At 35.3% G+C, this 23,405-nt stretch overlaps 1 protein-coding gene across 1 annotated transcript; it reads right to left on the reverse strand.

Annotated features, from left to right (window-relative positions):
• Positions 1–12,886: 12,886 nt before the first annotated feature.
• LOC142164780 (G-type lectin S-receptor-like serine/threonine-protein kinase At2g19130) lies at positions 12,887–15,693 on the reverse strand. Its single transcript, XM_075223369.1, has one exon. It carries the CDS (start codon positions 15,537–15,539, stop codon positions 13,074–13,076), a length of 2,466 nt encoding a protein of 821 aa, XP_075079470.1. The 5' UTR covers positions 15,540–15,693; the 3' UTR covers positions 12,887–13,073.
• Positions 15,694–23,405: the final 7,712 nt, after the last annotated feature.

The raw sequence follows: 23,405 nt of genomic DNA on the forward strand, positions 1-23,405 counted from the left end.
TCTTAGCTACTAGGTTGCACATCAAAATTACTGGGACCTTCACCAATTTCAATATCATTCACTTCAGTCAGCAAGTTCCTCAGAGGATTCTCATACTCCTTGTCACCACACAAAGTGTGCATTATCATATGCAAGTAAAGGATTCTGTGTGATATTCTGGGTGTCACTGTTCTGGACAACAATTATCCCTTCTTGAATCATTCTTTCTATCTCCCTTTTTCAAAGCATGACAATATTCAATGTTATTCCTTTGGACATTTGAGTGGTACATGCACCATATAGTAGGATCAAAACCTTTTACATATGGGTCCGGAGTATAGCCGACGAGCGGCTCAATCAGGCCAAACTATTTTAACTTTTCAAACAAGCTTGTGTAGGATTCTCCGATTGGAGTGAAAGACTTTTCTCTTTGCTGCCTTCTCATTTTGTACTCCGACCTTGGTTGGAACCTCTTTCGGGAAGAAGTTGATATGTTTGTTGAGGTGGGTAAGACATTTGTGGAGGCGGTGCAAGCCGTTGCGGGTTTTGTGAGTGTGGAGCATATGGCGGTGCATTGTGGATAGAGTATTGGGGAGGTGAGGTATGACTTCGGGGATTTTGTGGAGGAAAGTAGCATTAGCGAGGATTATCTGGAATACGAGGATATTCATGGGGTCGGTATTGAGGTGGAAAGCGTTTAGCAGGAATGCTCACTGGATTCTGTTGTTGGCGGGGCTCAGCAACATCTTTTCTACCAATCGGAGAATTGACCCAAGCAATTTGTTTGTTCCATCTGAACCAAAACTCCCTAAAACTTTCCTTGGGTCTCTTTCCTTGGGCATCGGGGACTTTGACACAGTCTCGCTAGAGGATTGGGGAAGAGTAGCTGGTGGAGGAGCTACAAAAATAGGAGCAGATATCGGAGCAGGGTATGAGGTTGTTTTGGCTGGTGGAGCATGGAAAATTTGGGAGGAAATGCCAGGGTAATTGTGGTAAGGGGTAAAGCCCGGTGCATGTTGAGGGGAAAGGTCAACGATATTGGGAACCTGGGCTTGTGATAGTGGTAGGATAGTTGCAGGGTTTTCAGTATAGTCAGTAGGGAATGAAGGTGGAGGATGTCCCTTAAACCAGGCCTGATACATTTCCGTCATCTGATGTTTCAACCTTCGGACCTCCTCTTTTAGTTCCGATTCTAATTCTACAATCTCCCTTGGTGGGTCTACAACCCCAGTGTTTGTCTCTTTGCTAGCCATGGCTACCATGCTATTTAACCTTGTATTGTATGGGCGAATCACCAAAGTGCCACAAACTAACCACCCTCTGTTATGATAATAATGAAAGTAACAAAGAGGAGCAAAACAAAGCCAATATGTTAGCGTTAGGGCATTTATCAGATAGAAATATTACATTGTGTGCAATGCCCTTAGTCACAGTTAACGGTTCTAGAACGGCTTCGAGGGTATGAAGGTCATATGTCATCATCCCCATTTTACTCTTCCTAGCCCATTTCCTTCTTCATTTTCCTTTCTAACACCACTTGGTTTTTCATTTCTTTCCCTCTCTTTTCTTTCTGATTATCGCTCTTTTCTTTCCTTTCATTTCTCGCATCCCACGCTTCATCTTTTTTTTTTTAATGATGATTTGATTGAACCCTATGTAGGTTGCCTACGTATCATGTCCCTCATGAATCAGATCAAGCGTAGTTCTTGAAAAATTAATGGACGAATAAACTAAAAATAAAAATCTTTTTGGATTTTCATTTATTGGTTTTTCAAATACAAAACAGATAGTACGATAATGAAAGACTCGACAATATTAACTAGACTGACAGACTCGATACTACTGTACAAGACTAATAATTAAAAGACAACATAAACGGCAGACTCAAAACATAAAAGTTTCCTCAAGCAGCTCGTGCATGCAATGATCTTGACTAAAATGGTCTTGGAGTATTTGTCATGCTCAAACTCTAGCAAATTGCTCCATACCTGAATGGAAAAAATAAGTTCAAATAGAGTTAGTGACTCAAGACACATGTGACGCCACGACAGCTTCTATTGGATACATGCAAGGCATGATTGAGGCTATTTTTTGCAAAATGTCTTACGTGGCCAAAATATGGCTATTAGCGCAAACTCAACAAAGATGACCTCAAAGACATGGACATACCTCACTAAGGCTTATATGGATTCGAACTCCCAATAATCATGGCCCAAAATTAATTTGACCAATTTTGCAAAAACGGCCGATATGGCCCGAAGTGGCTAAAGATGCAAACTCAAAAAGGAGGGGTCATAAAGTAATATGACACCTAGTTGTGGACTCAAAATCTTAAGACATGGGTAATTGAACCATTGTTGCGAAAATGACCCCATTTTGCAAGAATGACCGATGTGGCCAAAAGTGGTTAAACATGCAAAATTTGGCTAAGACCCTACAAAGCCAAGAACCTAAGGCTTACTAGGAAGACCGGACCCTATATGGGCTGCCTGCGTATCCCGCCCCGAGAGACGAGAATAAGGTATGCGTAGTTTAGGAAGATTGGACATGAGAGAAAGCTTAAAAAAATGACACTAATTTGGAAAAAAAATTGTCTTTTTGAAAAATGATGTAAAATATTTTTATTTTTTTGATTTTTGGAAAATGATGGGAAAGTAAAAAATCTTTTTGGATTTTTTATTTTATTTTATTTTTTTTTTTTGAAAAATGATGGAAAAGTGCAAATGTTTTTTGGATTTTTCATTTTCTCATATTTTTTTGTCTTTTTCTTGAAAAAATTGTGAAAGAAAAATATAGCTAGGCTCTACTCGCTTCATCTTTCACCCTTCTTTCCCAAACATAAGTCCGCCAAATGACTTTTTTACCCTCAAAGATGCAACATGTATCACATAGGGATGATTGAATGTCTTTTTGGGCCACGAGCCCATTTTGACAAAATTTGGATAGGCCTCCTACAACGGGATACGGTGTCTGGGACCAAACCCTGCTAAGTTTAAATGATATGATGCAAATAAGCATGACCTAAAGGCTGACCTACGTTTAGGATTCACTAGACAAGGCAATTCGGGGCGGCACGTGATCGATGGTAGTTGCTCTAGCTGTCCGCCCACTCCACGCTCCCACGCCACCCCCCTAAAGACACGGGTGACTCACAAAAAGGCTGTGTACGCTCAAACTTACTCCGGAAGACTTGTTACAGAAAGAAGACTCGGGGTTATGCAAATGATGACAATTTATAAAGCAGTACACATAAGGAAAAACTGTAAACAAATAAGCAACTAGCAAATAATAAAATGACATAAAAATAAAAATCAAATAAAGCAAACAAAACACATAAAAACCTCAACTGAACATCCTAAAAGGCCAACAAGATCAAGTACTAGCTCGAACCTGCAACCTCCCCAGCAGAGTCGCCAGAGATATCACACCCCTTTTTTACAAACTCACTAAACCCTCTTTAAAATAATAAAAGGATTTGTAAAGCTCAAAAGGGTTTTTCAATTAGAAAGTGACAAATGATTGTGTTTCAAAAGGAAATAACTTAGAGTCGCCACCTGACATTTGATTTCGGTGTGCCAGGTCACCGTCTTTTTAAAAATATTTTTTTTTCCTTTCAAAACACTTGAGACTCCAAAACTAAGTCTGCACCAGATATTCAGGTAAGGGGGTTCATTTGACTCAGGGAGAAGGTGTTAGTCACTCCCCAAGTCCCGTAACTAGTACGGTTGCGTATTTAATTTAGTCGGCTTTTAAAATATTCTAATTGAGGTAATAACACACACAAAAAAAAAACAATCAAAAGAAGCTCGAGGTTGACCCCACCTAAATGAAAGAAAATTAAAAGAAGAAAAATTAAAGTTCTAATTATCCTACGCTATTTCTTCTACGATATTCGCCATGTCATCCAATTACGTTCATTTCGGGGCATACCCCTGAAATAAAATATATACAAATCCCTCGGAGTATTCCCCGGATAAATTTAACTAAGGGAACGACCTCTTACCTCGAAACTAACAAAATCTTAAGGCTTGCCTACCCAAATGATGACGTCCTAAGCATGCTCCTAGCGATAACAAAAGAAGAGAAGTAAAACTAGAAATAATAAAACTATTACATGCTCATTTTTCTTTTAACTTTTCCAACAATTAAACGCCACTATGATCAAGCTTAAATTATATTATATCCCCAAATTAATTATATGTTCCAACTTTACTCTAAAGGGCATCAAACAAGAAATAATATAATAAATATAGTGGTTTAATTGTCATGTGAACGAGGTTTAAAGCCACTAACTCCTAAAGGGCAAACAAAATCATTTATTTTTGTTTTAGAGTCTACTGCATATAGTTTGGATATAACATTAAAAGTGACAGGCCTTAAATAATTTTCAACCAAACAAAATATTATCAAGAACTCTATTCATATCAAATAGGAAATTGACTCCAAAATAGAAGTAATAGTGGGAAGAATTGAACCTGAGACCGCTTTCCAATATATAACTTCAGCAACTATGACAACTGAAAATTAAACTTTCAATTGATGAAATTTCCAGCAATACACAGACAGAATCGAGCGAATGCTACAACGAAAACTCGAGACATCAATAGAACTCAAATGGTATCACGAACCGGGCTGCGAACGACACCTCGAACTCAATTAAACTTCATGTTTTAAGCAAAATTCCGAAATTAAAATGAAGAAAGAAATTGAAATTATTTATTTCGTTTTTTTTTTGGAAATTTAGATCCTACAGACTAAAAAAATGGATCCTACTGAAGAAAGAAATTTTGAAAATATATGAAGTTTTCTCCATACAACTACACCAATTAGACCATTTCTTTTTACATTAATGTTTCCATCCTTTCTTGCTGGGTGGAGGCACGATAGTGAATTGGATTTCAAGAGGAGATGGGATCTGGCCGTTTGGTTCAAGAGGAGAGGGTTGTCGCCTCCTCTCTTGTGTGTATGCGGTTCTGCATGTGTATGGTTGGCTGGTTCTAGGCGGAGGAAAGCAGGAGGCGCCGCTGGTCTAGGCGGCTATTGGGAAGTAGAGATGGGTGGTAGATGGTTTTTCTTGCAGCAGTCTTGAGAGGTGAAGAAGGTTTGGTGTGTCGTCTGGTTTTTTAGTCGTGTGTAGGGTGGAAGAAGAAGAGGTGGACGTTGGCTATGGAGTGATCAGGCGCTATGGTTTTCCGATGAAGATGGGACTAGGGTCAGTTGTTGTGTAGAAGAAGAGAGCTCACTCCTTAGGGTCTCGATTTTTTAGGCCTTGTGTTCAAGAAGAAGATGATCTCTCATGGGGTTGTTCTCATGGCTGCTCCGTCTCCGTTCGGTTCTCAGGTGTAGGGTTCTTTTTGATGTATTAAGAGTTACGGAAAAGTTAATTGGGCCAAGGAGATTGGGCTTGGAAATTTTATAAAATTAGGCCAAGAAAAGGTTATAAATTCAATTAAATACCTACAAAAATATAAAAACTCTTAATTGATTTTAATAAACTATTATATGTAAAATAAAACTAAAAATTAAAGTTGAAACTATTTTTTGGCATTTTCAAAGATTATATTAAAATAAAATAGGTTCAAAGTAATATATCCTTCTAAAGATATCTAATACGTTAATTGAATAGAGAAATATGGAACTATTTTTTGTATTTTTAATTTTTTGATAAAAATAATATAAAAGAGTCAAAATTAGTTGAAGTAATTATATTAGACCTAAACTAAGTATTTAAATACTAAAATATGTAAAATCTTGGGGAGGATCAAAAATCACATGTCTACAAGGGGCTTGTCTATGACATTTTAATGTTTTTACTCTTCTTTTATACTAAGCCTCTTTTGAAAAAGGTTGAATAAATGTTTTCAAAGGATGTTGAATTGAAACTAGAGTTTTACGAGATAACTAGCTATTAAATTGCAGAATTTGACTTGATATTTCTGTTGAGACTTCTTATGTGATTTTAAATGCTCGTCACTGCACTCAGACTTTATTTACTTTAGTTACTTACTGAGTTGGCGTACTCACGTTACTCCCTGCACCTTCTGTGCAGATCCAGGTGCCCAAGCATCAGAGTGAGAGCTTCCAGCACTCTCAGAGCTTTACCGGAGACTGCAAGGTAGCTACACGACGTTCGCAACTCTGCTTTCCTCCTTCCTATCTTAGTATTTTGTTATTTCAGATTTATGATGTATTATTCAGTCAGTTTTGAGTTGTATTTAGAGGCTCTTGACTAGTGACACCAGATTTATGGGCTGTGTTGGTATTTTGTACTGGTTTTTCACATATTCTGTTCTATTCATCTATTTCATATGACGAATTTGAGACTTATTCGATACTAAAAAAATGATTTTTTTATATAAAAGAATTCGTTGTGGTAAATATTTGGTTGGCTTGCCTAGTACTGTGATAGGTGCCATCATGACCGGGGTATTTGGGGTCGTGACAAAAATTTAAATATAGCTATGAATGATAATTTCTAAAAATATAGCTATGAATGATAAATATTGTATATATATTTGTTGTCTCGTAATTTTTTCATTAATCAATTTACCATATTACTCGTCGCAAATGAATTTGCAATCGCATAATATAGCAACAATTAAAAATAAAAAAGAGAAAGCAGTAAAAATCCTTTCCAATATCTTATTGAACAGAAGTATTCAACAAAGATTAACTCCCACTTGAGTGTCTCGTTGATTGCTATTAGGGATTTTTCTCATTTCTATACACTATTGGAAATTTTATTACCTTAAATGTTCATATTTAATAAATTACCCTACCTACACAAGTTTTGTTTACAAAATATATATATTCCACCTTAAAAAACTCTCACTCCATTATTAGTGCTTTCAATTAAAAGATTTAATTAAAAGCTACTTCAAGCAAGTGCAACAACTCCAGAAAGCTCAATTCTTTTGTAGCATACGTACAAGATGCTACGAACCAATTACAGATATTAAGAAACTTTGGCTTCCGTACTGTTGATTAATCACGCTTTTCTTCCAATTTGATTATGTCAGGACCTCAAATCCCAAAACATGATAAAGGAGGATACATGTATGTACAGACGATTAGGATAACTTGATTGATAATTGTGGTTGAGTCACTCAGTATGTGAACACTCTTGATACCATCTCGTGTGTTATCATGAAATATTTTCTGAGAGAAATATTTGTATCTTTTTAAAATAACAGAAAAATCATGCATTACCTCCAATAAACCTCCTCTAGAATGTGATCATTGTACAGGTTTATATTGTTATCGTGTCCTAGCCTCGTTACTATTTCGCCGAGATTAGGCTTGACACTTAGCAGTACGTGGGGTCGGTTGTACTGATACTGCACTTTGCACTTTCTGTGCAGTTTCGGTGTCGGACCTCGTGAGTAGAGTTTGGGTTGCTGTCTTCAGTCCACGGGAGACCCAAGGTAGATCTGCCGGCGTTCGAAGACCCTGGAGTCCCCTTTTCCCCATTTTGGATCTCTTTTCATTCGAGAACATATGTATTTCTTTTTAAACGAGCATTTGTAGAAATTCTTAGACATTCGTGGATTGTGACACCAAAACATTGGGGTAGTCATGTATTAGAGTTTTTGAACTGTTATAAAAACTTCTGCACTTTATATTTGTTTGACCTTAGTATTATTTATTTCTATTTTTGTTAATAATTAATATATTAGAGCTGTATTTGTTGGCTTGCCTAAATTTCAAGAGTAGGTGTTATCACAATTCCAATGGTAAAAAATTCGAATCATGACATTAATTACACCCTTTTTTTTTTCTCTCCTCTCCCCTCTTCTCTCCAAACTAAAAATAGTATGCTGACCGACCAGTTAAATTTAAGGTGAATACTTTGGAGTCCGCAATGGTTAATCGCACAGTTAAAGAGAGCAGTGGAAAAAAATGATATTTTCCAGCTCTGACTTTGGAAATCGAAGTTTGTCAAATCTGGTTTCATTTTTTATTTCTGAAATTTGATTTTAATATATTTTCCATTTAAGTGACCACATAAAATTTTCTTTATGACGAAAGTACGACAAAGAGAGACAAAAAGGTCAATAAAGAAAACTTTATACAAAAGAAAAGACAAGATTCATGGGAAGAAAGAAATGACAGAAGTAAGATGACAAAACAAACCTCCTCACGAGTAAATAGAGGCTCAGTCCTTATATTGAACTTGGATTTTCCAAGAATATTCTTGGTTCTGTTGGGTTTTCCAAAATAAATCATATATTATTTCTACCCAATTATATATAACTACAATGTCATACCATTTAAATATAAATTTTATATGAAATTTATACAATAAGTCTTTTGTATATTTTGTATCTGATTTATAAATAGTAAAAATATTTCATACAACTAATTATATATTATACAATTTATCTACAACTTATCTACGACTTGCACATATTATTTTTACCCAGTTAAATAAACTATAATAACATACAACTTAAATACAAATTTTATACAAACAATATGTCTTTTGTATATTTTATATACATAGTAAAAATAAATTTCATAAAACTAATTATATATTATACAACTTATCTATAATTTTCATACATTATTTCTACTCAGTTATATACAACTACAATATCATACAACTTAAATATAATTTTTATACAATGTTGTTCAACTTTCATATTATATATATAAACAACAGAATACAATTTTTCTAGAATTTTACTACAATTTCGTAAATATAATGTATATCATGTCTTCTTCTTCTTCGAGTTTCAATCTGAAATTCAACCAAAATCAAGTTTAATCTTCACCAAAACACCCTTAAAATTGAGCTATAAACTCCAAACTATATTCCCAATTGTTTGAAATAACACTCAATCCAAACAAATAATGGTTTTTAAAAACTCAAATTAAAATTCAAAGCTTCAAAGTTTTTTAATGGTTGTCAATGGTGGAATTGCTGCTCTCTTTTTCTTTGCTCTTACAATACTGAAATTAGGGATTGAGAGATAGAGAGAGAATTCTTAATTTTTGCAACAACACCTAATTCAAACAATATTGTTTCACTTTCATGCACTTGTATCTTACATCTGCCAATATGTTAGCTTAACGTGAATTGTCCTTACAAAAAAACAATTCAACACATGTAAACTAATTTCTATCTTTATTTATTTATTTTATTTTTTCTGGCCAAAGCAACGAAACTGTTTGATTATAAAGATTGTAAAGTTTCTCCTTCAAATAGAGAAGAGATCGTACTAGTGATTCTCAGTATCAAAACTATATCGAGCAAATCTATTTTGCATTACACGTAATGGAGGCTATTTTCTTCTTTTTTTTAAACCCAAATTCGAATTCAAAGCTTCAAATTTTTTTAATAGTTATCAATGGTGGAATCGTTGGTAAGTGCAAGATACGTGGGGGTGAGATGTGGTGAGAGAAATGTGGGGAGAGTGAAAGATACGGTAGTTATTTTAGGACATTATTTATTATCATTAATCCCCTTAAAATGTACATAAATGTTAATTGAGTATATAAAATATAATTATAGTAAAACTTGAGTAGGGAGGGTAATATAGTTTCATATAGTGTATAGAAATATAAAAATGAAAAAATTGCACGGGAACCCTATTTGGTCGCCCCCATTTAACCTATACCCATTTTTTTAAAAACTTTTAACTTGTACTCACTTTTTAAACAATTTCAGCCCCCTTTCTCCTCCTCCTTCTTCTCCTTCGTTTCTTCTTCTTTCCTTTTACGTTCAATTTGTCTGTTGGATATTTTTGTAACAAAATTATTTATTTGTTCATTCTGCCGATGAAAATTCAGGAATAAAAATATATGCGCCTAGTTTCCCATTTCAATTTATCCACCCCTTTTATATTATATAGTCTAAAGGACCGAAACATGCGAATACACATCATAAATCAGTCTGTTTGATTGGAGAGAAAAACCAGGAAGGAAACCGAATTGGGAAGACAAATAAAAAGGAACAACAGTTTTCAATCAAAAGAGAGTGGAAGTTGCAATTGAAGGATGAGAAATTACTTCATCTCGTTCGCTAGTTGCAAAAACAAAAACTTCAACTCTAGAGCTGAAGTTTTTGTATTGTAACTGAGAAACTTCAGCTCTAGTATGTAATATTAATAGGTAGTAAAAAAACTTCAGCTCTAGTATGTAATATTAATAGGTGGTAAAAAAAACTTCAGCTCTAGTATGTAATATTAATAGGTGGTAAAAAACTTCAGCTCTAGAGCTGAAGTTTCCAGTTACAACTCAAAAACTTTAGTTCTAGAGCTGAACTTCAGGGCCGGCTACTAGAATGCTGAAGTTTTGCATGATTGCCTTTGCTACTTCAGCCCCGTATGCTAAAGTTATGTGAAAAGCGGGTACACTTGCAATTTTTTTACAAAGCGGGCACAAGTTAAAATGTGACAGAAAAAATGAGTATAGATGCAAATGCCCCTATAAAAATCTCTTGCTATAATGTGTCTTTTTTTAGTTTCTCTTATTTGTGTTATGTGATAGTTTATCTACTTATATATTGATTCTTATTGAGCTAACGTCTGTTTGGCCAAGCTTCAAAAATTAGGTTATTTTAAAAAGTATTTTTTCCAAAAGTATTTTTGGTGAAAAGTAGTTTGTGTTTGGCTAATTAATTTGAAAAGCACTTCTGAGCTGCAATTAGTGTTTGGCCAAGCTTTTAAAAATTTCTTTTAAGTGTATTTTTCTCAAAAGTACTTTTCAAAAAAATATTTTGGAGATAAACTACCTTTTTATGCTTCTCCTCAGAAGCACTTTTTTTATTCCAAAGTTTTGTCAAACACTTCAACTTTGAAAAAATAAGGTACTTTTTTAAAGAAAAAAATACTTCTAGGATCGGAGAAGCTTGGCCAAACATGCTATAAACCTAACTTCATTAATCTGCAAAAACAATGCGTTTAAAAGACATTAATCATTGATCTCAATCATATTCTGTTTTCTGTGTTACATGTCATATGACCTTTGCTTAGCACTCTTGCTTCTGGAAAAGTTCTCCTTTCTCTTTTTTATTGGAAGAATACCCTCTCCTCTTTTGGTATGCCTTAAATTAGGCGCTACGGGAAGGAAGAGGAAAAGCCAATTGTATCACACAATCACTCTCGCATATAATAGCAAATTGCAAAAAGATATGCCATCTCTACTGAACTTTTTTTTTTTAAATTATCCTTTGCCTTATACTTATTGCACATATTTCCTTTGAGATTGGGGCCGCTAGAAATGACACCAACTAGTCACCGTTGCTATTAAGGAATTAGTCAGTGTGTTCTGAATGTCAGTTTTTTAGTTTAACTTTTCGGGATACACATGTCCAGAGTTATCTTGAAATTAAAAAATTTAGTTCAAAATTCAAAACAAAATAAGTACCGATTAATTTCTAAATGGTATCCCTAAGAATGGGTTATTTGTGCATCTACCCCTAAGACCCTCCTTAAGAATAGAATGGGTACTATATTGGGCCCAATACCATGGCATGATAACTAGGTCAAGCAATTGGCATAAAAAAGCCAACGTTGTAGGATTTGGCATATGATATGGTAGTTTAAAGTTATTCTCTCTCTTCTAAAAGTTCCATCCTAAAAATAAGCCCCATAAAAATTTCTTTAAAAATAGCAAAAAATATTTAAAACCCTCTCTCTCTTCTCTCATAACAACAATCATCCTAGAAATTAGGTTTTGTGTAACACATTTCATATTGAAAACTCATGTTCAAGACGACTCCATATTTGTATCCCCCATTGTATCTCGTGTATATCTCTATGTACATCAGTGATATCTCATATATATCATGTGTATCTGTGTATATCCATAAAAATTTATGTTATATATACAGTATACAATGTGATATAGACGGGCATCCATAAAAAAGTGTGTTGTATACACGATATACAAAGTGATACAATAGGGGTCCTTAAAAACCTTTATGTGATATACACGATATACAACGTGATATACACATGTCGTAGTTGGATTTTGAGGTCTGTAATTTTATCTGAAACCAGTCTAAATCACTTTTAATCTTGCTTAAATTTTGTATATAGCCCCGTTTAGGTATTTTCAATCAATTTCAATCACACTCACTCGTTCAACCCAACCAAAAACAAAAAGAAGAAAGAAGAAAAACAAAGTTGAAATGTATTTTTTCTCTCTTGGTGTTTGCTTATGATTTTCTCTGATGTTACCTTTTCATCCCACTATTTTTTTGCATAATTTGCAAGAATTTTTGCTAAACTATGAGAGCGAAAGAGAAGAGATAAAGAAGAAATACAAGGAGAGAAAGGGAGAGGGAAGCAGTGAACAAGAAGAGAAGTGAGCCATGAAGGGGGGGTGGGGGGAGGGGAGCAGACGGTTTGGGGCCAATTGTTTGAGAGACAATATATAAGAGAATAATTTTTTTAGGATTTGGCTATATAATGCCAATTGTTTGTGGCTATCTTGTCAAACCTAATATAAGGCTCAAAATATTGCCAATTCCTATTATATGTTGTCACCTGGTGCCATTTTATTGGAACTTGCAGTTGAAGGGCTTTTGGTTGGAGCGTTGGGAAGTCTTCGACTTAGGCCCAACTGGTCTATTTACCGGGAAAATTCACAAATAGGCACTTTTCGTAGAGTTACAAGTGAACCTCCAGGATATTGTAGAATTTAAAACTCCAAGACAGTGATATTTCTCAAAGACAAGGTCGCAGAGTTGCCGGTGAACGCTATTTCTCATTTACCGCTCCTTCATAAGGAACAAAAAGAAAAAGAAAACACAACTGCTACGCCTATCTGTAATAGAAACTAAATACTAATCCACCAGTTTGGGTAGTTCCCTTGTTGTTCATTCATTTCTTTTATTGATTTTAAAGAAAAAACTTTAAAGTTCAAGCAAAATGTGAATAAGTTAGTTAGATGACACAGGTTTTTAAGGCCATACAGAGGCGGGGGCAAGCGTTTATCAATGTTAATAGTTGATACAAATTACCAAAAGCATGAAATGAAACAGAATAACAAGTAGTGAACCCAGCAGACGATGCTAGGGCTAAGCAATAATTGATTATACAGAGCTAAGCATAGGTATTCGAATTAGTTACCAATGAGAGCCCTCTTCAAGACCTGGAATTCATAGACTCCGTGGTGCTTTTGGATTGAGATGTTGCACTTGAAGTCTTGCTTTGAGCTTGTGAACTAGTCTGGCTCGAGGATGATTCAGTGAAGAAAACTATGTGCTCATCGTTGTCTGCATAAACTTGAAGAGAGCGTGGGATAGGAGGCAAATTCACCTCCAAAACTCCTTCAAGAATCTGAACAACCTGCCCCATTGAGGGCCTTTGTAATTCATCATCTTGGATGCACCAACATGCAACTTTACATATTCTTGACACCTCCTCAGCGTCAGCAACTCTCTCCAGCCTATAGTCCAATAGGCTAAGGATGTCGCCTTCATCAGCTAATACACGTGCAGCCCAACTAGGGAAGAATTTCACTTTTCCATCTTGAGACTGCTCCGAGTTTCGCCTCCCTGATACGATTTCCAAAAGCATCATACCATAGCTATAAACATCAGCTTTGGCTGTAATGGCCACCCCAGATATCCATTCAGGTGCAAGATAACCTCTTGTTCCTCTCATAGTAGTAAGCACTCTGCTAAAGTCGCGCCCAACAAGCTTTGCCAGGCCAAAATCTGCTACTTTGGGGCATAATTGTGCATCAAGAAGGATGTTTTCAGGCTTTATGTCACAGTGTATAATGCATTCCCTGCACTTCTCATGGAGATAAGTCAAGCCTCTAGCTGTCCCCAGCGCCACCTGGTACCTTGTTTTCCAATCCATAACATCTGACTGCTTCTCGGTAAAAAGATGTGAATCCAGGGAACCATTTTCCATGTAATCATAAACCAGCAGCTTCTTGTTACCTTCAGAGCAAAATCCACGAAGGCGTACAAGATTAACATGTTGGATTGTTCCGATTGTGCTGACTTCCGTTCGAAATTGCTTCTCTCCCTGGTTGATGCTATCGAGCCTCTTAACCGCAATAGCAGATGAATCAGACAGTTTCCCTTTGAAAACAGAACCAAAACCTCCACCCCCTAACTTCTCTGAGAAATTTTTGGTAGCATGTTGCAAGTCTTTGTAACCAAATGCCACCAATGAACCCTCCACTGTTTTTCCACTTCCAACAATATGCCTACGTCTTCTCTGGAATATAACAAAAAGAATGCCCAAAAGGACCACTACGATAGCAGCAGACCCCAGAGAAACACCAATTGCAATTCCCTTTTTACTCTTGGATTTTGGGATGTCAGATGCAGCTAATCTGACAAAGATCGTCTTGCCCTTACCCTCATTTTGTGAGAATTGCTGCATATCCAAGAGCTCACTGTTCCAAATTGAGCACGAATTGTCATAAGAATAAGCAGTGCAACTGCAATTATTCAAGCAGGTTGATTGACATTCTTCAGTGCTCCCAGCAGCAACAGGTTGAAATTTTTTAGGTACTTTCATCTGGGTATGCATCCAAAATCCATCTTTCTCCCCGTTAGTGTTGCCACATTGCAACTTCGTTTTCCTCTCACAGCCTCTAGAATAATCATTTTGATTCCAATCAGCCTCTGAACTGTGCTTGAAACCATCCAAACAATTACAAAAGGGCTGCAAGTTCTCCCGACAGGTAGCAAAGGGTCCGCAATAAGCATAAACTTCACATTGTGATCTTGGTTGAGACCAGAACAGATTCCACTGATCTGAATTAGTCAACCAAGTGAGTTGCTTTATCTGTCCAGAGACATCCATAATGAATCTTGAAATGGTAGAAGGATTATTAACAGAATATGTAAAATAGCTTTCATTCGGCTTGTCCTCATAGCTAAAATTGTAAATATAGTTGGCCCTCATCTCAGGCACCCCACTGAAAATTTGGCCATTCCATGGTCCACTGGTCCAATATTGCTCAGTTCTATTCCACCTTATAATATACTGGCTACCATTTGGATCCAGCTCAAGAGAAAACAACCCAGGTGAAGGATCTTCCAAGCTCTTCCATGATGTAAGGAGCTGCTTTCTTTTGGTGATTTTGTTGTAAGAAAGTTTAGAACCAGGCAACCAAGTATTGCCAGGGATATCAAAACTTTGCCAAAGGGGTGGTGTTGAATTAGACCCATCTCTCAAGATTAAATTACCATCATCTCGGAGAACTGCTACCACAGAATTGGACTTGCTAGAACTAATATTTGTGGACCAAATTGAAGTATTAGACCCATTAACCAGTACCAAATTACCATTCAAGATTTTTAGCTCTGCAGAATTTTTATCAGAAACTGGTGTTTCCCTGTTTGCAACCCAAACAGGAGTTTTTTCAGTCACTTTTTTGTACCATATGCCTATGTAATAGTTGGAACTATTACCTGGTCTGAAGAATCCCAGCACAAAGTTCCCACCTGAAGAGGATATTGTTTGGTCTCCAGAGAGGGATTGATTTGCAGAGATGGTGTCAGCTCCTAAGGAGAGATGGGTTTTGAGAGAGAAGCATAAGCACAGCAAAGAAAGGAATAAAAAAGAATTGTTTTTGTTGTCCATAGCTGCTCAGAGCTTACACAGAGGACAAAGCTATTATAGAACAAAGGAGATTTGCATATATATATTCTTAGTAGAAGCCATTCTTGAAGAATGGGTCAGTTCTTCAAAATGGACAACTTTCATATGACTGCTGGAAAAGAAAACTTTTGGTCTGGCGTCAGAGTCAACAGGGCAATCCTAAATTGACTTTATTACCCTTAATCATCCCTCTCCATAATCCAAAATTAAATAAAAGGAAGAAGTACTTAGAGAAATAATTGACTTAAAAAATGTTGTTTAAACAGGAGGACAAACTAATTTTCACTACCAATTAAATGACGAAAATGGCCGAGGGTCTATCGGAAACAGGCTCTTTATCTTTATAAGGTAAGAGTGAGGTATACGTACACACTCCCCTACCCTACCTCATTTATGGAAATACACTGAGTTTGTTGTTTAATTAATGACGAAAATAAAATTTTGTGCTGACAATCATACCATGTTTACATTCATCACTGTGACATTTTCTGGTGAAAATTTTACATCAGAGTCTAAATAAAATTCACTGTCATATTGTTTAAATATTCAAAATTGACCTGATTTACCTTGCGTAAATTCCAATTAGAGGGTCAAGATATTTGATCAATCTGCTCATATTTCTAGGGTGAGAACCCAAAATTAACCAAAATTCTTGGCGCACCATAATTTTCAAATATAGAGTCCATAGCAGACATAGGATATTCTGTTGCCGGTCCAGATCTAATAGCATTATATTCCAGACAAATATTTAAATTCGTGGTACAACATCAGAGTTCAATTATGACATAGCTGAACTGGCGAAATGTTTCATCTAGAATGAGTCAACCACTAAAATGGGAATATGTTATTGATGCAGAATATCATGAGGTGTGAATTTGTTTTTTCAACCATCAGCTAGTCCTAGCATTTCATTTCACAACAAATAAATTAATAGAAGTATTTCTCTTTAAAATATGAACTATGAGCAATCCAGGGAGGGGGCATTATAGTCATTCTATTAACAAATGGGAAAACACAGCTGGAAGAGTCTCCCACGTGCTATCTATGAGGACGAAAAGTCAAGGCTCTTGATTTTTCGTATTCACCCATTGTAGCACTGGCAAATTAATGGAGATGGTTCAAAGTTACACATGACAGGCACCTAGTTTAGCTAAATCCGATAATTCCATTGGACTAATACATCAAACATTAGCATTAACCATGATTTGATAAGTCACTATCAATTTGAATAAGTCTCAGCCACCCATTTAACTCTTAGTGGAGAACAATAAATGCTGAGCCTACAACCTCTCAAGTGTATCCAAATATCCAGTGCAGTAGTTTTTTCTTACCAAATACTCTCCCGTTCACTTTTATTTGTTACGCTTTAGTTTTCACCCCCCTCGAAAAATAATAAATAAAGTATATAATTTACTATAGTACTCATATTAAATGATGTACAGTTTTAATAGATTTGAAAAATCATTAAGAATGAGTATTTAATGTTAAGAGCAAAACAAGAAAAACAATATATTTTTCTCTTGATATGCGAAAGTGGACAAATAAAAATAAAAATATATTTTTAAAATAGTGACAAGTAAAATTGAGTATGTGAAACATCAAATTATTTCTAAAACAACGCGCTAGAAATTGAGTATCTGTATTGATATAATTGATTTATGAAACACCAAATTAATTGATTATAGTAATTGATTTACCAAATATCTGAAACACCAAATTGTCATTAATTGATTGTCCAAGAAAGCAATGAATACCTAGTAAACGTAACGAATAACGATTAAGTTGCTACTGGTGGGCAGTACTCCCACAATTCATTGGCCAACCATCCACATCCACTTTCCCATTTCGTGCGAATTGGGTACAGAAGAAGTGGACAATACGTAATACTTGATCCAAAATTAGTATTCATTTATATAATTAAGAAAAAATTTATTTATTTTTTAAAATTATTCTTATATACGTATTTTTAAAAAGTTATTTACTCTTCATATTTGAGAAGAGAAGTGTTACTATAACTATTTTGCAATATTTAATGAAGGGTGGTTTAGTCACACTAACTATCTTCGTCTAGAGTTAGTATTTTCTTAATGGATGTGCCAAAGCAAATTGGTAGCTTACAATGGACCGGAGGGGTACCAAATTTTTCCAACAAACATTAATTTCAATTTTGGGGGAGAATCATTTCACCATTTACTTTGATTACTTGGGCACCAACTTTAGAATGTAAATAAATTCAATCCCACCTAGGGCTGCTCGGTGGGCGGGCCTGAACCGGACCGGATCGGGCCCGCGGTCCTAACGGGCCTGGTGGGCCGGTCCTGGGTGGGCCGGTCTTGGTGGGCCTCCTGAGCCCGTCACGGGCTGGTCTTCAAGGTTGAGCCCACGAGCCCGGGACCGTTTAGCCCGGGAACGGCAGGTGGGCCTGGGCCGGTCCTGGCGGGCCCAACGGCTATTTTGTAAAAAAAAAAAAAAAAAATTAAAATTCTCCAACGGCCATATTTAAAATCTAGCCGTTTGGGCTGAAAATATGACCGTTTTTAAGTTTAAAAAATGGCCATTTGACCCTCAAACTTTATTTTAACCCCAAACTTTATATAATTACACTTTTCCCCATTTCTCAACTATAAATACCCCCTCATTCTTTCATTTTTATTCATCAATATCTCTCAATATCTCTCAATCTCTCTCAATCTCTCTATTATAATTACTTAATTTATTGTTGAAATTTCGTGAAAAATTGTGAAGTTATTGAATTGAAGTTTTCAAGTGTTCAACGATTTTCAATTTTCAAGAAGTTGTTCGGCAATCCGGTAAACTCGTTTCAACTCTTACGTTTTTAGAATATATTTTTGTGTGGTTTAGTTTGCATAATTATAATTAATATGGCATTTACTTTGAAAAAAATGTTTGGTAAAGGAAAAGATAAAACCGGTGAAAGTAGTGGCCAACCAACTACCCTTCCCCCGGCTCCCCGACCTAGAAAAGATAAGCAAGTTGAAAGTAGTCGCCAACCTAGACGTTATCCTCCTTCCGTAATTCTTGATAGTGATCACCCTTGTTTTCAATTTACCGATAGTGAATTTTATCATAATGTTGCACCAGGTGAAAGATTAGATGATGAAATTATGAATGTTCTTTATCCTAATGAAACCATCTTAGAAAATAATGAGGAAAATGAGGATGATGATGAAACCCAAGCACCGGATTTAGATGATACACCTACTAGTCCTCTTAATAACCCAAGTGATGCACCGGTCGACCCACCTGTAGAAACTCCTACTTTTAATAGAGAACCTGCTAAACGCCTAGAAACATCATTAGTTTGGAATTTTTTTACTCAAGTAAGAGAACAAAATAAGGCTAAGTGTAAAACTTGTGGGAAATTAATGTCGCATAAATATACTGGAGACCGTAGCGGCACAGGTAGTTTGACTAGGCACATAAAAACACACCCTAGAGATAAGGCTAGATTTTTTCAAATGAAAGCGCAGCTAGAGGGGACAAGTGTAGATTCTGCGGTTAACCCTAGTACAGGTTCAAATCTAGTTCAACCAGGAATTAACACTGTCACCGGAGGTATTTTATATTACGATCCAAATAGAGATCGTGAAGAATTAGCAAAGATGATTACTGTTATGTGCTTACCTTATACTTTTGCTTCTAATCCTAATTGGGTTCATTATATTAGAAGAGTGTTTAATCCTACTTATAAAGGTTGGCCTCGCGCAACAGTTAAGAGTAATATTTATAAATTCAAACATGAATATGAACAATATTTGCGGTATTTATTTACTCATATACCTAATCGGATTTCTATTACTACTGATATTGGTAGAAGTGGTAATGATTGTGATTACCTAACTGTTACAAGTCATTGGATAGATGAGGAATGGATAATGCAAAAACGCATAATTGCATATAGAATAATTAATTCGCGTCACACAAGTAAGTTTATAGCTAACACTGTTGCAGATATTTGTAGATATTTTTGCTTTAGCGATAAAATAATGGCAATTTCAATGGATAATGCTTCTAGTAACACCAGTGCTATAGGCATGCTTACAACAACACTAAATCCTGCATTTACTAATATTTTCCATGTTAGATGTATTTGTCATATTTATCATTTAATTGTCGGTGATGGTATGCGAATATTAAACATAGAAATTGAAAAGGTTAGAATGGCTCTTAATTGGCTTTTTTATTCAAACCGTAGAAGTAGACTTAGAGAGTATTTTAAAAAATGTGATGAATATGGCCTTAGAGAAAGAAAGGTTCCTAAACCTTGCCCGACTAGATGGAATTGTATGTACGAAAGTTTAGTAGTAGCATATGAATATAGAAACTCAATTAATGCAACGTTTAATTCTCGGGTAGGTGGTGAGGATGATGATGAAATGCTTACCACTCAAGATTGGACTAATGTTAAAATTCTTTTAGATTTTTTAGAACATTTTCAAATTGCTACAAATGCATTTTCTGGGCAATATTATCCTACTATTTCAAACTGTTTAGTTTATATTGCAGCACTACCTGATTTGTTTGTTGAATTTAGTGAGGGTGGGGATATTTATGAACTTGCTATAAATGAAATGAAACAAAAGTTTAAAAAATATTTTTTTCATATCCCTCTTATTTATGGTCTTGCTGCAATGCTAAATCCTACAATGAAATTGGGAGGTCCTCATTTTTGGTATTCAAATATTTATAAGGCTTTAGATCTTTCAAATGAGGAAATTGCGACACTTGCAGATGCAAAAGCTTCAATTAAGATTAACGCTCAAACAGTTTATAATGCTTATCAACTTGCCTTAGAGCATGCTAGGCCAACTATTTCAACCCCTACTTCGTCTAGCTCACAATCCTCTAAAAGAGTTGTGGGCTTAAAAGCTCTTAAATCTTGGACGGAGTTCAGGGGGTCTCAAGGTGAAAATTATGATGAAACTTCACATCTAAATGAGCTTCAAGTTTATTTGTCTCAGGGACTTGAAAAGGAGAATCCAGACGGCTCTTTTGATCTTTTGGAATGGTGGAAGGCAAGGGAAAAACATTTTCCTGTTCTTGCAAGGATGGCTCGGGATATTTTATCAATTCAAGCTTCAACTGTTGCATCAGAGAGCGCTTTCAGTCAAGCAAGACTGCAAATAGGTGATCATAGAGCGTCTATGAGGGATAGCTTGGAAAAATCAGTATTGTTTAGAGATTGGATCCGCTCGGAAAGAAGAAACTTTGGAATTGCAGAAGCACAACCGGCGATAGATGAAGCTTATGAAGAAATGATAGCGGAACTTGCGGAGGATTCGGCTTCGCCCGGAAGTGGTGATGAACAAGCTTCTTTTCCACCACCACCAACGCAACCTCCTCCGAACCTTGAAGGATTTATGAGATTTGTTAGAGATAATACATAGAATAATATGTAACTTGTATTTTGGCACATCTTCCTTAGTTTTTTCCTTCTAATGGTGGTATTAGTACCTTGTTGTGCTCATTCCATTGGGGGAAGGATGACTAAGAAAGATATGCCATTTTTTGGTAATAAAATTTATTGCTTCTACCCATGAGCTTCTTTTCGCAATATTTCTTTGTCTATACTTAGAATTATTTATAAGCTACAATATATACATAATATACAATATATATACTACAAGAAAATATATAAGAGAATATATATACATAAGATACAATATAATATACTACAAGAAAATATATTATGCGAAAATATATACATAATATACAATATATATACTACAAGACAATATATTATGTGAATATATATACATAATATACAATATATATACTACAAGAAAATATATTATGCTACAATATATACATAATATACAATATATATACTACAAGAAAATATATTATGCGAACATATATACATAAGATACAATATATATACTACAAGAAAATATATTATGCGAATATATATACATAAGATACAATATATATACTACAAGAAAATATATAAGAGAATATATATACATAAGATACAATATAATATACTACAAGAAAATATATTATGCTACAATATATACATAATATACAATATATATACTACAAGAAAATATATTATGCGAACATATATACATAAGATACAATATATATACATAAGATACAATATATTATGCGAATATATATACATAAGATACAATATATATACTACAAGAAAATATATAAGAGAATATATATACATAAGATACAATATAATATACTACAAGAAAATATATTATGCATGACAATTTAGTGTTTTACTATTGTTTTGTTATTTTCTTTTTCGTCAAGCACTTTAATAATTAGATATACATATATACTACATATATATTTTTATATAGCCATGAACTACAAGAAATTGTCTTAAAAAAAACCCGCTAGGCCCGCGAAGCCCACGAGCCCGACCCGTTAAGCACAGGACCATGTGGGCTTAGGCCCGTCACGGGCCGGTTCCACCCATTGAGCCCACGAAGACCGGGACCGCCAGAGCCCAGGACCACGAAGCCCGGGACCGCGAGGCCCGGCCCGTTAGGCCCACTAAGGCCCGAGACAAAATACAGCATTAATCCCACCTCCCCAAAGACCATTTTTTTCTATATGACCAAAAAACTTCCCAATTCAGCCAAGGTGAACTTGCTTACACTGTCAAATCAAAATCCGAATTAAGGAGGATTACAGTATTCATCCTCAATTTGCTCAACATAAAGATGAGACCAAATGGATTGCGGTAGCTAATATGCAAACAATTCAAATGCTATCTAATTTCGTTTCATCCAGAATGGAATAATTGATAAAGATGTTACATATATAATCAAAATTGGATGGCTTAAAATTTACAAATCAAGCATTTTAATCTTAAAACTAATGAAGCGATTTCCTACAAGAAGGGGCCACTCTTTAAGGGAGATAGAAGTCCAAGACTCCAAGCTAAAGGATGCTAAGTAAAAAGGAGAAGGAAAACTCTGAAAGAAATTAAATTTTTTGCTATACTGCTGAAAAGGTAGTCTTAATCAGCCAAACCAGCAAAAGTTGACTACTAGAACTTTTGTTTTTCCACAATTACGCTGTAAATTCATGCAGCAAGTAATAACACCAGTCAGTGTCAACCAATGAGAATGAAAACACACCTTGGAACCTCAAAAGACTGATTATGAAGGACAAGAAGCCGCAGTCTCCTGCACTACCTGATTGTTGGAAGATTATATCTTAGGATTCATCCAGAAAGCAAAGACTCAGTCCGATATCAAATAGCTACATCATTTTCTCTTCTTTTCTTTCTTTCTCATCCAGAAGGATACTTGCAAATCGCAAAGTACTAGTTCAAAATAAAGTTTACATTAACCTGCTGTATGTTTTCCTCTTTTTTTTCCAAAGGGACAAGGAGGATTCTTTAATTTCGTTACTTGCATGCGAAAGGGTAATTTTCTTGTGGTGTAGTAGAAAAGAATATTTATATATCACAGAATATGTAACTTCTTTTATCAACAAATATCATAAAGAAACATTTGTCACCACCCATGCACAATGTATTAACATATTTTATGCATCAAACAATAGTTTACAAAAAGAGTATGCATTTGTCAGGCTAAAAGAATGTACACTTCAACGCTACTCGATATAAGTATTTAACTCAACTAAAGAAAGAACTGTCAACTGAACTCCCTTCAAACCAACTTGATCTGAATCAACAACTAAATGCCTGCTAAAAGAAGTTCACAAAGACGAAGGAGATATCAAATGATTTTTCATGTAAGAATTCCTATACCAGAATTTCTAGTGAAGCATCGGGTCTGCAACCATACAAGGTTGCACACACCAATCACCATCAACTTGAATGATCGGCTAGCAATTCCT

The sequence above is a fragment of the Nicotiana tabacum genome, chromosome 10 (genome assembly GCF_000715075.1).
Source record: "Nicotiana tabacum cultivar K326 chromosome 10, ASM71507v2, whole genome shotgun sequence".
NCBI classification, from domain to species: domain Eukaryota; kingdom Viridiplantae; phylum Streptophyta; class Magnoliopsida; order Solanales; family Solanaceae; genus Nicotiana; species Nicotiana tabacum.

Bases quoted from the DNA above. Each gene is read 5' to 3' on its own strand.
- LOC142164780 (XM_075223369.1), bottom strand. From the start codon at position 15,539: ATGGACAACAAAAACAATTCTTTTTTATTCCTTTCTTTGCTGTGCTTA.